The sequence below is a fragment of the Cyprinus carpio genome, chromosome A16 (assembly GCF_018340385.1).
Source record: "Cyprinus carpio isolate SPL01 chromosome A16, ASM1834038v1, whole genome shotgun sequence".
NCBI lineage: Eukaryota > Metazoa > Chordata > Actinopteri > Cypriniformes > Cyprinidae > Cyprinus > Cyprinus carpio.
The window spans coordinates 13,057,811-13,074,051 of NC_056587.1; the positions used below are offsets into that span (position 1 = coordinate 13,057,811).

Genomic DNA, 16,241 nt, shown 5'->3' on the forward strand with positions numbered 1-16,241 from the left:
ACAAACAGCTAAAAGACCATTACAACGCATTTTGTTGTGCATTCTTTAAAGCATTTTCAAAGAGAAATAATTAAAATACACTATCAGTATAAATTGCTGAGCGTTATGATATATTCAAGTACTACATAAATTCTGAAATTGTTTCCCTGGCAAACAAAAGGCTGTCGTTGAGGATTTTAGCCGCGCCCTCATGTGGTAGCCTACATGTAGCACATGACTATTCACTGCGTCACAAACGTTTTACGTGTGACGTAGTCACGCCACGACAACTTCCGGTATTTCCAAAGCTTTTTTTCTGTACCATCGAGTTGGTATATTTTTTTCGAACGCTGTTTACTTGTGTTTTGTTGTGAATATTCAGTATGGATGAAACGGATCTAACTTACTTAGGGATTCATTGGCGAGTTTGAATTTCCTAGCGTAGTAAGTCGACGAGCCTCATTTATTGGATCGTGTATGTGGTCTGACGAACTTGCTACGAGACTACAGCTACATTTTTCTGTTTCACTGCTCTCTGAAGCATTACATAATGAACATTTTGCCCAAAAAGAGCTGGCATGTGCGCAATAAGGACAACATTGCGCGCGTGCGCCGCGACGAGGCCCAAGCAGCAGAGGAACAACGCGAGATTCAGCGGCGAGTGGAACGCGCAGAGCAAGAGGTAACCATAGCAACCTAGCATCCTTCCACTGTTTCTAGGTTAATTTACTACATTCTCATCCCCTCCTGTACTCTGTGACCACGACATGACGTATCGAATTTGACCTCACAGCATTACTTAAAAAAAAGTGTATTTTGTCTTTGTTTGCATGGCATGTGTCATAATTATAATGCATGTTTAAAATGAAATTTGACCTTATGGCTTGAGTTTTGAGCTGAATGTTGATTTCTGATCTATCCATCTGTCCCATGATCCCTTAGGCTCGAACCGAGTATTTGAGAAAGAAATCTCAAGCAGCCCTTCAGCAGACAGCGAAAGGAACAGAGGATGGAGAGACGGCAGAGACAAGCCGAGGAGCCCGAGAGATAGAACACCTAAATCTGTTTCCTCTAGAGGACTCATCTGAAAAGAAAGGAAATGCAGAATACCTCAAAGAGAAGAAGGAAGAGAAGGTGTAACAAAAAGACACAAAAACTCATTTTTACCTACAATTTTAAGATTTGAGAATATTATTTTTTATACTGCACACAGATGACTTAAAATGGTGATTTAAGGGTGTTTTTGTGATATTTTGTTTTAGGAGAAGCAGGAACGTGCTATTGGTCTTTTAGTGTCTTTAGGTCCAGCTCCTGGAACAGAAGTGACTCCCTGGTACATGAAATGTGGAAAAGAAAAGGAAGAAGATAGAGACAAGAAAGAGAAAGGCAACAACAAGCCAAGAACAATAACTGAAGAGGAGAAAGAAAAGAGAGACAGGAAGCTAAAAGACGGTTTGGATCCTCTTAAAGAAATGAAGAAAGCACTGGCAGTGAAGGACGGGAAGGAGAAAAAGCATAAGAAGAAGGAGAAGAAGTACAGAGGAGAGAAGAGGAGTGGAGAGAGGTGTGAAATAAATTTTCTATTTCTGTCAATACCAATAAAGCCTCTTGCCTGGCTACACAACAATTTAGTCTTACTTCAGATGTCAGTACATTCACTCAGTGGGTTCTTGAAAGTGAAAACGTGACCATGAGTGTTTGCAATCAGTAAGAATTTGATGTATAGATGTTTGTGCGCTACTTTACGAAAATTTGGGGTTGGTAAAATGTTTTAATGTTTTTGAAAGAAGACTTGTGCTCACCAAAGCTGCATATATTTGATCAAAAATATAGTAAAATAACTTTTTTTATATGTATTTCAAATTGTAAATTATTACTATGATGGCAAAGCTGAATTTTCAGCAGCCAGTACACCAATCTTCAGTGTCACATGATTCTTCAGACACCATTCTAATATGCTGATGTTATGCTTAAGAAATGTTTTTTTGCTGGCGCCAATAACCTCGTGAGCAGTGCGCCAACATATAGCGCTGTTGCACTTTAGGCGTCCTGAGTTCGAGTCCTGGCTCGCGGACCTTTCCTGATGCCCTCCACCTCTCTCTCTCCCACTTTGTTTCCTGTCTACATACTGTCCTAGCATAATAAAGGCAGAAATGGCAAAAAATAAATCTTAAAAAAAATAATCAATGTTGAAAACAGTTGTGCTGCTTAATATTTTTGTGGAAACTATCATACATTTTTTGCAGGATTAGTTGATGAATCAAAAGAACAGCATTTATCTGAAATAGAAATATTTTGTAACAATATGAATGTCTTTACTTTCACTTGTGTTGAATTTAATGCATTCTTGCTGAGTAAAAGTATAAATCTTGCTGATCCAAATCTTTTGAACAGTAGTGTGTATGCATTTATAATTGGTATGTTTTTGCCTTCAGATATCTTCCTGATGTCATGTTTAAATAACTTAAAAACTTTTTCTGTTGTGTAATGCAGTCTAGAATTACAAACAAAGCCAAAGTATTATATAAATTACACTCTGAGAATTGTTCCCCTTGCAAACAAGTTCAAATATGCATCAGTAGATGCCCTCTGCAATAGTAACTTGTGTACGTTTGTCAATCTTTTTGTCCTAAAATGATTTCTTTTCCTCTCATGACAGTTCAGTTGAGAGATTACGGGCTGAACGACTGCAGAGAGAAGCGGAGGAGAGGAAAAGGACAAAGGCTTTACTGGATCAGAGGAGCGGAGGCGGGAAAGAAAAAGAGCAAGAGCGAGAGATGGGGGATAGAGACAGACCATACAACAGTGCCTACTTCCCTGAATTGGCACGGAAAAGGCAAAGGAGAGACCGAGATCAGTATGGCTTTTATTAGCTTACAAAGGCATTGATTCAATAAGTCTAGAAATCACAGAACTGTTGTGTGGTCGGACAAGAAATTAGCCACATGCAAAGTGTGAAGACCATTTAAAATGACTGATTACTACTGTACCTAAACGCCATCGATCTGGCCTCTGCAACACTTTTATTGGCATCAGATGTCTTGGAAAAAATGGTCAAACAAGAAATCCTCATTTTTGTTTGTGTTCACAGCACACGAGTGATTAAGTGTTGAGTGTTATAAAAATGTCATCTTATGATCTGTAGGATATGAAGGTTTTCCTGAACAATTCTAAGGCATCAGAAAACGTGGAGAAGCCATTGAGACAAAGAACATTTTCTGTCTGCTGCTAAAATTGGAGTCCATAAAATATTTTGTGCCCCTCTTGTGTAAAGACTTCATTATACCCTATTATCGCATAACTGGGATAAGCTGCAAAAGGTTATATTAGAGTTTTTATCTAAAGCAAACTTTTAAACCTTGATATAGGTTTTTTAAATAGCTCTTTTATACTGTTTCAGTTTGTTACTTGTTACATGAATAGACAGGGAAGCTAGCATGGCATTAAGACATCAGCCAACCAACTCTGATGTGAAGCGATGAAATTTTGTTTTTATGTGACAGTTTAGAGGAAGGTTTATCTGAGATTATACCACAATGATATATATTTGTAAAAAAAAAAAAAAATCCATAGCAGTCTCTTCAAACAATTGTACAGAAACACATGGAAATGTCACAGAATATGTGTGGAGGCGCTTAGTACAGTGCAGAAAAGAAGTATACACTATTTCGTAGAATATAAATTTTTGTGCAATATGTATCAGTCATATATTGTGGAAATGCCATCTAAAGCTGCCACTAGAAATACTTATTATGCCATTTGTCGCTATTCTTTATCCTTGGTGGTTCATATTATAAAGTACAATCATGAATTTTGTGAATTAATACATATGTACTGTTTTCACTCCAAGCAAATATGTTTTGTGGGACAAAAAAAACCCGACTGCTTGGAGGATGAGATTATAAAAATAGTTGGTATTTAAGGCATTTAATGTACCTTTAACCTTTCTGGTGAAAATATTTGGCCTTTTCCAGGTACAGACAGAGATTTGCATGTTATTAATTTGAAGGCTTCTACTGCGCGCTCCGTGCACCTGTCCTCCCAAACGGGTCATGTCACCGCTCCGTGGAGGTGGTCCGATTTAGGGGGCTTTTGATGCAGTGATACCCAAAGCAAAGACACGGGGGCGTTGACGTTCTCTCCAGTCCCATAAACAAACGCTTTTGTTGGTCGGCAGCAGGTACCTGAGCGGAAGACATGGCGTAATCGTTCGATTGCGAGGCAACGTCTACCTAAGAAAATCGCCGCGAGGCGCGCGCCGCTCCACAGAGATCATAGCGCAAGCTCGGTTGCGTCTGACGTAGAGAGGTTTCTTGGAAGAAAACATAGCTGGACCACTCACATGATACTGACACACTATATAGGATTGGATATAGAACCAATAGAATGACTTCACTGGTATTTTCTGCCCGTTTTCGACCGATGGGACTCGATGAGCATGGAATAGTAACAGCGCGCTGGTGAGGATGCGGCTCGCGGGATTAAGCTGACACAAAAGAGCGTTCACACCGTGTTTAATTGCGGATTAAAGGAGGGCATCAGCCTTGCACAACAAGGAGACGCTTCTTTATTAGAGGGGAGCCAGACGCGCGGCGGGTAACATTGACAGCGTCGCTCGGATGGTGGTTCCGTGGACCGCGCGACTATGTCACTGCAGTGCTGGGTGATTGTTCTGGTTGGGCTAATGTCGTACTTCAACCCGGAGAGAGCACTGGGAGCCCCGCAGAAGGAAGGTGAGCGTGTCGTTCCGATGGCGTTGATGCGCTCGGGGGGAGGCGGCGGCGATGAGACGCGGAATGAATAAGGCATAATGTGACAGTCTTCTGAGAGCATTTTATATTTCTGGATGGGGGTGAATCATGTATGGCGACGCTAATTATTATTTCATAATTCAATCATATCTATTAGATCTAAGTTTCATATTGGCACTATATATGTGTATTGAGCCCAGTAGATCCTGCACTGATGATAATAAAGGTGTCTGGCTGGTATTCTGGTACGCATGTATGATTCTTCATTGTGGGCCTGCAAAACATCTCTCCTTTATGTTATTTTACCTATGGGCCTTAGGTAAATCATTATTTTACATAATGCGATTTTCCCTGTTTTAGCTGTTCGCAGAACTGCATCATCTGCGGCGTTTTATTATGTCGGATGTTTTATTCCGCGCGTTATTTTAGCAGTATCATGAACACAATGTGCCAACAGGCCCGTGTGTTTATTTGTGTGTTCTCTCGTATGCAGTATGCGTAACCATATGGTCAAAGACGGGAACTGCGCACAGGTCCGTGTCTGCCAAAGTCTGCCCACTGTCCCTCGAACAATAACAGGTTATCAGATGAATAATATTACCCTTCGTGTATTCACACTGTTACCTGCTCAGTAGCCTATATATTTCCATATAGTTCAAGCGGACGAATTCCGCGGGGTGATTCTTGAATGCAAAACGCATGACTATTAATTGAAAACGTGGCATTTGTGTTTGTGATTTTTAATGTGCATTTTTTTTACTTCTAGCCTATGCATTGATCTTTGGCAACATACATAATGTTCGAGTGTTCTGACATCATGTGATATTTTGAAATTATAAAGCTGTACTATATTCTCCATGAAACGAGAGCAATATAGGTTGCTGACTTGTGAGATAGCTATTATTTTTTATTTGTAAATAACAATTATAAAAATCATAATGATATATTATGTATTATCATATGAAAATAATTGTAAAAAAAAAAAATAGTATTTATTGTTATCGTTAATAATAACATCTACAACTTCATCATTGAGAATAGATGCAATGATATTTTGGTTTCTGTAATTTTCCTGAAAATACCATCTATAAGTTTAAATGAGCACAACCTCAAATGACCTGTTCACACAACAGACCTTTATGACTGCTTGTGACTCTTTTTTAACAGCCTTTCCCAGCTTCAACCAGGTCCTTGCTGTCAGTCCTTATGTGTCCAAAAATGTCTTTGTGGTGCCTATGCTATTTTAAGAAAACCTTGGCCCGTCGCCTTTAAAAGTTACATTACTTTTTGCAAATGAAGAAAGCTAATAAAAGGGAGGTATTCTCTAGCAAATGGCATGTGTGCTAACATTGATGAATAAACAATGAGGTTTCGAATCAGTTAAATATATTTTAGTAGTGGATATTCAATCTTAGCAATCACAATGCCAAAGGAATTTAACATCCTTGCCCTCCTCCCCACCTTCTCTTCTCTACAGATGGCTCTCCTAAAACAAACGGCCAAATTGAGGTACAAAATCAAGTATGGCACCTCTCCTTCTGACCCAGCGAATCTTTTCAATAATCCAGTCCCTCCCCCTAAAAAAGGCCCTACCCCAAACAAAACTCCAAATACCTTCCTTTCTTCAATAGTGACGAGTACAAGAAATGTCTTGTATGATGACTCTCTGGTTTCTCTCCTTTGCTTCCCTTAAACCTCAACTCTCAAACCCCTCCCTAAACCCAAACTGAAGGTGATCTATTCTGAGTTCCTCTGCTTTTCTCTGTACTTTCTCCCCCTTGTGCAATGAAAACACTTCATTGGATTCCTGTGCTATGTTCTGAATGTAACGCTGCCCTTTTCAATCTTTCCCTGTTAGGAATATTTACAAGTTCTCTTTTAACACTCTCTTTTTATCTATCTATCTATCTATGGAGCAATCCCTTAGTATTTTTAAGGCTGGATATGTAAAACTCTACCCTCTTTTTTTCCTCAGTCTCTCTGTCCCGGGACGGCTCTCTCTCTCCTCCCCCTTATGTGATTATTCTCATCTCCTGCTCTGGGCTGGTCTCTTTTGTTCTGTTGCTTCTCACCTGCCTTTGCTGTAAGAGAGGAGGTGTGGGTTTCAATGTAAGTCTCTTTGGTGTGTGTTTTTTATACATGTAGGTTTATTTGAATTTTGCATAACGTGGGTGTTACTAATATGAATCAGCATGAAATATATGTTTTCTTGTTTATCTGATGGTGGTTAAATATCTTCTTTTTTATATTTTCCACCTCCACCTTTCTCTTTCAGGAGTTTGATAATGCTGAAGGGGAAGAATGCTCTGGGGCATCCAGCCCTGTTCCTGAGGACAGTTTGTCCTCCTGTCCATCACTACCGGAGGTCTACACTCTTCCACTGCGGGATAAGAACTGCCACATTCTACCGAATGGCACAGGTAAACCCATTTACTAAGGGCAATATGCACATCTAACTCCATAACGTGTTCGTAAGTTACAAGTAAACTGTCACTGTACAGATACATACATACATACACACACACACACACACACACACACACATATATACATATATATGTATATATATATACACATATACACACACACACACACACACACACAACTCTCTTTAACAGTCTTATTGAATCCCACAGACAGCTCCCAATGTTTCCGAAGGCACACTCTCAACTACCTGCAAGAGATTGGAAATGGCTGGTTTGGGAAGGTAAACAAACCATTTTTAATCTCAGGAACAGCTTGAATTGTAACTAACAATAATGGAAACCCATGTTGGTGGGGGTACCCAAGAAATTTGAAAGGTGTAGTATTATAATTATTAGAATTTCTTTACATACCTCTTTATGTAGGCTGTTTCAGGTAAACATAAAACTAGAAGAAAGTAATTTGTTTTAATTTAAGTATGTATATGCACTTGAAGCTGAGGCTTCTGAATCAGTGTTTCATAGTGTAAAATATGATTTTAAGGCTGTGGTCTCATTTTCAGCTGCTTAAAGATCACTTTCTTACTTGATGACCATCTATAATTACACTGACCTGAATTTGTAGTCTGTTTGACATGTTTGTCATGGTCTATATGTCCACACTCTGCAGTTATTTTAATTTTATTTTTGTACTATTCTAAATACTTTCTTTTCCTCTTTTTCATTTGTACAGATATAGCATAGAAAACTTTTCTCTTTTTTTCTGGTATATCTGTTTGATCTGTCTCTGGTAGGTGATATTGGCTGAAGTGCTGTGTGACTGCAGCTCCTATCAGGCTGTGGTGAAGGAGCTGAGGGTCAGTGCTAGTCCTCTGGAGCAGAGGAAGTTCTTGGCAGAGTCCGAGCCATACAGGTCAGACAGACTGGGTTTCTCTGGCTGGCATTATGTCTTGCTGATTGTTGTTTTTTCTAGTTAGTCCATTTTTTAAAATTATATTGGTGGAAATTTCTGCTGCTTTTTATTGAGGCTATTATTCCACACTTATCTAGCAATCAAATTGCTCATTCAAGCAATGGATTACCTTATTTTTGTCCTCGTTTATTTGCATTACAATGGCTTGTGATGGCCAGGAAGGTTTCATTTGAGCACTGGACATAAATACATACACACATGATGTGTATGGGCCCAGATGTGCCCGGGAATGCTGAAAAATTTATAGATCTATTTATTAGACCAAAGTTGTAGTTTAATTACATTTGCCATCTTCCTTTCTCTTCTCCCTCTAACCCTTTATAACTTATGTTTACAAGAATTTTGACAATACAGTTAATTTTTAATGATTTTTTTTTCTCACCTCACAGAAGCCTTCAGCATCCGAATATTCTCCAATGTTTGGGCCAATGCAGTGAGAGCGTTCCTTTCCTCCTGGTCATGGAGTTTTGTCAACTGGTGAGAACCCAGATTTGGAGACCAATTTGAGACCAATTTTAGATCTCTTTTTTTTTCAAACCCACAACCTTAGGGTTAGGAGTCAAACTCTCTAACCACTAGGCCACAACTTCCCCTGTGAACCAATTTATGTAACAATGGATTTGTGATGTATTGGATTAGATAGTTAATGTGTATTTTTTGAAAATTCAATATTCATAGAAATTAATTCTGCATGTTTCATGAACAAGGCCCATTGTGTACTCATAAGACTGAAATAAATTGAAATGTACCAGTGTATTCTGTTATCATAAATTGTTTTAGTGCTTTTAATTAGGAATTTGATCCTATTTTCTGTATCAAATAATTTTCTGGATTTTCAATTTTTATGTCTTTATCCACAGGGTGACCTGAAGAGGTATTTAAGAGCTCAGAGGAAGTCTGATGGGATGACCCCTGACCTGTTAAACAGAGACCTCTTGACCTTACAACGAATGGCATATGAGATCACCTCAGGTCTCTTGCATCTCCATGAGAACAATTACATTCACAGGTAAGACTGAGGAAATCTTTAACTTTAAAAGTGTTCAGGATCATGTGACTGACAGATAAAGCATTTGTAAAAAAAATAAATAAAAATAAAAATAAAAAATGGAGAGATATCAAAAATGTTGATACTATTCTCTGTTTGTCTGTGTTCTCCAGTGATTTGGCACTGAGGAACTGCCTCCTCACTTCAGATCTTACTGTTCGGATTGGAGACTATGGCCTCTCGCATAATCAATATAAGGTATTTAAACAATCTCTAAACATCATTCCACTTCAAATAGATTTTATAGAGCAGGACCTCAATCAATCGGTGTCTTAGGGTTTTTTTTCTGTTCACTATAGAAGATGATTTGGCAGTATTCAAAACAAATATTTCATGCTGCATAATCAGCATATAGATAGTTTTAGAGCAGCTTAGCTTCTTTACTAGGAACTTTGATAATGTGGTTTTCCATATTTTACACAAACAGGAGGATTACTATCTAACGCCAGACAAACTGTGGATACCTCTTCGCTGGATTGCCCCTGAACTTCTAGAGGAGTTTCGCGGGAATCTGATTGTCACTGATCAAACCAAAACCAGCAATGTGTGGTATGTAAAATTATAGACAAATATATTAATAATGGAAATTTAAATGGAAGAGTCCAATAATAGCACATAAATAAAAAATAACAGTTATGGAGTTAGCTTTTTTTATTATTATTATAAAAACAGTTTTAGGGACTTTGATAAAACAATATGAGACAATATACTCTAACTTTAGTAATAGTGTATAATATTTTGACTTTATATTCTGAGTTGTCAGCTTGTTTAATTTCCTGAATTTTATCCCAGTCTATCACTTGTGCTACTCTTCAGTAACTTCAACCACTTTTTTCCCTTCATGTGACAACTGACAGGTCTCTGGGTGTTGTGATATGGGAGCTGTTTGAATTTGGGGCTCAGCCCCACAGACACCTGAGCGATGAAGAGGTTCTCACCTTTGTTATCAGGGAACGACAGATCACTCTGGCTCAACCTCGCCTCAAACTCGGTCATGCAGACTATTGGTCAGTATTTTTAATGTCTTTAATTAGATAAACAGTATCTGCAAGCAGATGCAGATATAGAGTTCAGATTCACCTACCAAATGCAGGGGCGGCTCGTGGGTTTTAAAATAGAGGAGGCACACTTATTGTATTGGTCTGGGATCCCTGCCGATTATTATTATTATTTGCTTAACCACTTTAAAACGGCTTTTTGATTGCTTTTAGTCAAAAAACATAAAGAAAACGACACACATACAACAAGATAATATAATATCACTTAACTGTTCTATCACCTGAAGCAAACATCCATTCCTTCCTAAAAGTTTGTGTTAGAGAGCTGCCTGTTTTGCTATTTAATTAAGCCGACTGCTGTATTCTATATCCAGCTAAGACGTGGTTTCCCTGAAAGTGAACACTCAATGCTGATTGGCTAATTTTTTTACCAACGGAGGCATGAGAGCTCAGCTCTTCCCCCGCCTCCCACTACTCTTCTCTATCACCTAGCGGTTGTAATTACATCAGCAGATTCGGCACATTCACGATAGAAATGCAGCGCTTTCCGACTTCATTAACATTTTATGGTATTACAACTGTGAAATTACAAAAAAAAATACACATTCTGAGATATGAACTGAAATTAATTGTGAATTTTATTAACATTAAATAGTCCTCCTCCCATTTTCACCTCAAAATTTGATGAGCCGCCACTGACCAAATGTTTTACACTTACAGAAATTAATAGTACTTGCGAAAATGTCCCTTTTCATAACTAGCATTAAAATTATTTTTACTTGTTTCCCGGTTTAAAAAAAAAAAAAACTTTAAATCAATGATTCTTGAGTGTATTTTGTCTTACTGAACTAAAAATTTGAATAAAAAATAAAATGAGAGAAAAATGAAACAGGATTTGTAATCTTAATAAAGTAAAATATGTAGTATATAATGTCACATACTAATATGTGAACTATTTTTGTATATTTCATTAGGTACGAGGTCATGCAGTCTTGCTGGCTACCCCCATCCCAGCGGCCAACGGTCAACAAAGTCTTCCTCCTACTCTCCTCTCTCCTTGCCGCAGAACAAGGAAGTCGTAAGAGTGCTAGAAGGGATGACGATGAGGAGGATTATGAGGAAGACAGTGGAGAAGGAAGGAGAGGAGAGAGTGATGAGTCGTTTGAAAGACGATGGGATGCCCTCCGGCCCCCAGCTTTTCAGTCAGCTGCTCACAAACTTCTGAGGGAGAGAGAGTATGGGAGGGAGGATGGCTGCCTCAGAGAAAACGGAAACTCCTTTCCACTTTTGGACCCTGTGGACAATATGATCTCTCCTACATCTGAGCTAGATGACATTCTTACTGTAACAGAGACCAGCAAAGGGTTAAACTTTGAATACTTCTGGGAAAGGGCCCATGCAGGAGAGGGTACAAACCACTTCCTCCTCCTCAACCAATACCGACACCCAATTCTGGCCACAGGCAAACCTTGGACACACCGACCGTCGTCCCCGTGATCAGTGCCCGCAGCCCTTCACTGGCCAGCGAGTATTACATTCGCCTGGAAGAGCATACTCCCCAGGATAAGTCCCCTAGTCTAGGAAAAGGGCGCTCGTTTAAAAAATATTCTGTGTGTTCTGGAGATCTGGAGCTGGTCGAGCTTCAAACAGGGACTACTGGAAAAGACAGACCATCTTTCAATCAGCAAGATGGCTTTGCGAGAGGCACATCTCAGACTGTCAGATGCAGTGAGGTAAAGGTTATGGTTACAAACACTGGCTTGGTTGAGTTTAGTAAGGAGAGCTGTAACCGAGTGACAGATTACGCTGTTATAAATGTTGAAGCAAACCAAAAGTCCCTTGGTCCTCAAGCACCCATCCTCCCGCCTAAACCTCGTTCAATGTCCATGTCCTCTGGCAGCCATCTACACTCACGGCCCCTGCCTGCTCCTCCACTAGGTTACGCAAGAACATACGGGTTAGACATCTACCCTGGATCCTCGTTCCCAACAGGCAAAGTTGAGACCTCTGATTCTTTACTAATAAGTTCACTGTCAAAAGTAAATTTTGACCATTTGGGCTTAAATCGCACTCATCAGACACTGCCCCCATCTCCATCACTCTCTCCTTCTATTCCACCATCTTCTGGCAGTCACTCCTTGTTCCTCCCACCTCAAACCTGTCCTCCACCTCTCCCTCCCCACTATAGACTCCAAAAGGGTCAAAAGTACTCTTCAGAGACATATTCCAGATACAATGTGATGCACATACAAAGAGACCCACTAAGCTGTGACCATACTGATAGGAGACATGCTGACAGAGGCATGACACGGTCTCAGTCTTTGTATAATTCAAGAGATGGTCCAGAGACATACACTACAGACAATGAGTCCTCCTACAGAATGACTCGATCCCAATCCACAATTCCAAAAATTGAGAGAACATCATCCTCTAGTCCGGAGCTCTCAAAGGACGATGAAGACGATGATGACGATTCACCTTTCATGTCACCGCATAGATCCAGCAGTGGCACAACTATTCAGCACACCAACCTGGCTGATGAACCCGATCCAGCTACGGCCGAGTTTTTCTCAAGGGGAATGAAGCGAACACAATCCCGCCTCGCCACTATCCTGCTGGCCATATGGAAGGAAGATGCAGTCATGCAACGTGAGCGAGTTGCAGCTGCTAGGAAATCTCCCATACATTTGTTTCTGACTGAGATCTCCAATGACTCCATGGACATGAAAGATGGAGAAAGCTCATGGGCACGAGAAAGTGATGGAAGGAAAGATAAAGGAATGCGGAGATCCCAGTCTCTTCTCTCAGAACTTGACTCATCCACACAGGCTTGGGCCTCAGACAAAGACTTCCTGCCTGGGTATGAAGGCAGTACCAAAAAGAGAGATTTGTTCCTTACAGAGATTGAGACATCTGTGTCAGATTGTGAGGATGCATATGATGGCGAAGGTGGCACCCCGGTTTCCAGATTTGGAACTACTCCTCATCCTTTTGCACATCCCTCAGATTTGCCAGTGTATGCAGAAGCTGAGGAGGCTTTTTCATCAGCGATGAAGAAGTCTCATTTCGTGCTCTCTGAAATATCTATTGAGAGTGTTGAACCTGAGCCGAAGAAAGGGGAAATGACAAGAGAGGAATTTCTGAAGGAGATTCAATCTGCTGAAACATTTCTGACTGAAATCATTACAAGGCAACGCAAAAAGGAAGAGAGTGTATCACCTACTCCATTGTCTCCTGAGTATGAATCAATATGCATTGACCCAGAATCGTCTCAGACAATACAGTTTGAATCAGAAAGAGCAAGAGCAGGAAAGCTGCCAGGTGACACAAAAGAAGCAATTTATGCTCAAGTCACCAAGCGGGCGAAAAGGAGTGAAATAAAAGTTGCTATGCGTCCAGAAATTCCAGTACTTCAGATTGCATCTGATTTACACAATCTTGAATCAGCTCAGAAATTAACTCCAGTCAGTCACTTTTCACCTGAAATGGAGCCAGAGAAGCATCCCCTTAATGATTTTCCTCCCTCAGAAGTACTGCCTAAAAATGGGCCTCTATTGGAGCAGATATCTCCCATTATAAAAGAGAACCAAAATTCTCAAGAGTCTCACAGTCAGCATGACTGTGTAAGGGATGGTCCAGCAGAACCCAGAAATATGCACAATGTTAATGGTACACTGAGTTGTGACAAAAATCTAATCACTGATGATACACGAATTGGAAGCGTAGATGAAAATTATTTGAAGAGCATTTTTATTCAGCCAAAAGAACTAACACAGAAAAACAATCACAGTGTTTCAACTGAAATTGAGGTGATGACATCAAATGCAACATTTGAAAATGTACACAATGAGAAACTGCCAGAAAATCTAAATGAGAGGCCAAATGAATCGACTTTCCTTGATCCTTCACAAAACAGTAATTCAGCAGGTGGCCCAAGCTCTACAAAGGAGAGGGAATACAGTTCATATGTGAGTCAAGACTGCCCCACAGCCAACTTGCAAATGGAAACATCCTCTAAATCCCTTGAACAAACTGATTTGCCTGACAAGGACACTAGTTTAAGGACTGGGTGTCATGATAAAGACATGAAAATGGCAAAAGAGCAAATACTTCCAAGTGACTCTTCATTCTCCTTGAATGAATCAAGCACAGATGCGTTCTACTCGCCTATGGTGCATGAACCCAACTCTGATCAGTCACTTTCCACCATGACCCCCACAGATTCTATGTTGTCACCTTTGACCTCTAGTTCACTAGACTGCCTCACACCTGGAGATTCCTGGTTGGGTGGGGGAAGCAGTGGATGGAGAGCCCTGGGAACTGAAACACCACACCGAGATTCAGCTTACTTCTCTGACAGTGACTGGGATGGTGGAGAGGGTTTAAGCAGAAGAGGCACTGATGTAGTTGGCCCTTCTCGTCCAGGTAGTGTTCAAACAGGAGAGCGAGGAATATTGATGGGAATTGAGGAAAAGATTGAGGATGAAGGACTACTGGATCATTTAGAAAAGGAAGTGGAGATGAAACAAGATATGCAGGGATTGTGGGGTTCGAATGAGAGAGCTGATGTAGAGAAGGGTCTCAAACAAGGTGCTGTCATTTCAGGAGATTCTCAGAGCGAATGCAATGCTGAGTTTATTGCCAGGTTTTTCTCCAGTGGACAGGATGAGCCAAATAAGGGAGTTCCATTTAGCAACGGCTACCTTAACATCCAAAACTCCTCTCTAGTTAAAAATAGTGAGCTGTTCATGTCTCACACATTTTCGAAAGAAAGAATGCTTCATGATTCAGGTGCTACAGATCCTAGACTGCTTGCTGACATGGTCTCAGAGCCTCAAAAACCCATTTCTGGACCAGTTTGTCAAGAGCAACTCATTGAACATTGCTCATATTTGCAAACAGCGAAAAATACGGAGGCACGTTGTACATCACCTGAATTCCCAGTTGATGAACAGTCATCAGACAAAAGTAAATCCAGGTTATCACGGTTTTATAGCTTTCAGTCTGATTATTCTAAATGCATCACCAGCCCTGAGATAAACACAAAGCTCAGCAATGATGACACCAAATGTGGCTTGACCCAATTCATCTGGTCTGAGACAAAAGCTGAACAACCTACAGGAGGCGAGAAGGGTAAGCTTGATATCCAAGACGCAGATGCAAATGAACTAGGCTTGAGAAACCTCTCATATTTAGAAGAGTGTGAGGATGAACAGGCAAAGGAAAGGTCTGAAAGTCAGCTAGCTGTAGGGGAGCTCTGCTTCACTGTCAAGGAATCCCCCAAAAATGCTGCAGATGAGAATGCCAGCAGTATGGAGATCTCAAAAGATGAAAATTCTGATGAATTCAGCAGAGGTGCCTCAATGGGTCTTGAACTGAAAGAGAAGGAGTTGTGGAGTGCCCTTGAGGAAGATTACAGTACGGAGGAAACTATGAGAGGGGAATTCAACTGCCAAACATTTAAGCAGAGAGAACTTCACATTTGGCCTGTAGAAAATGACCAGTGGGCTGTAGCTGAAGCTCGGACACCAGAAGCAGGGCTTGGATCAGAACTCTTCCCAAATTTTGGAAAAAAGGCCTGGGGGGAGGAAGAACATTTAATGGTGAGTCATGAATTTTGGGAATCTGAAGCAAATGATGAGCTTGCGGATAGTGAGTCTCATCCCTCTACTCAGAGAATATGTGAAGATGCATTTAATGACGAGAAGCTAGGACGGGCTGATTATCCACCACATGAGAGGCTGATCCTTTCTAGTGGGAAAGGAAGCTCAGCAGGCACTTGTAGAAAGGCTCGACTTTCAGCAAGAGGAGAACATGGAAAATCCAGACATGGAAAATGGAACACCAGAGTGCTATACTAGCAATATAAAGATGGAAGCTGAGAATCTGGAGAACCCAGAACTGGAGGCACCTGTACAACACAGACCTGTTGAGGTGGTGATTGATACCCAGACATGCTTACAAAATTATGTGGGAGGTGAATTGTTTGGGGATAAAGATAATAAAGAGTTTGACAGTCACGAAAACATAGTGGGTGTAAGAGGTTGTATGACTCACTCTCCCTCGTTT

At 40.4% G+C, this 16,241-nt stretch overlaps 2 protein-coding genes across 2 annotated transcripts; both read left to right on the forward strand.

The window, feature by feature from the left end:
• Positions 1–238: 238 nt before the first annotated feature.
• Positions 239–3,174, forward strand: LOC109083275 (leukocyte receptor cluster member 1 homolog). The gene is made up of 4 exons (XM_019098085.2): positions 239–661; positions 922–1,113; positions 1,242–1,543; positions 2,639–3,174. Exons 1-4 carry the CDS (start codon positions 530–532, stop codon positions 2,850–2,852), a joined length of 840 nt encoding a protein of 279 aa, XP_018953630.1. The 5' UTR covers positions 239–529; the 3' UTR covers positions 2,853–3,174.
• On the forward strand, positions 3,172–11,669 carry LOC109083273 (serine/threonine-protein kinase LMTK3-like). Its single transcript, XM_042772784.1, has 11 exons — positions 3,172–4,712; positions 6,706–6,839; positions 7,006–7,150; positions 7,367–7,437; positions 7,948–8,066; positions 8,516–8,603; positions 8,987–9,135; positions 9,288–9,372; positions 9,602–9,723; positions 10,032–10,181; positions 11,147–11,669. Exons 1-11 carry the CDS (start codon positions 4,625–4,627, stop codon positions 11,667–11,669), a joined length of 1,674 nt encoding a protein of 557 aa, XP_042628718.1. The 5' UTR covers positions 3,172–4,624.
• Positions 11,670–16,241: the final 4,572 nt, after the last annotated feature.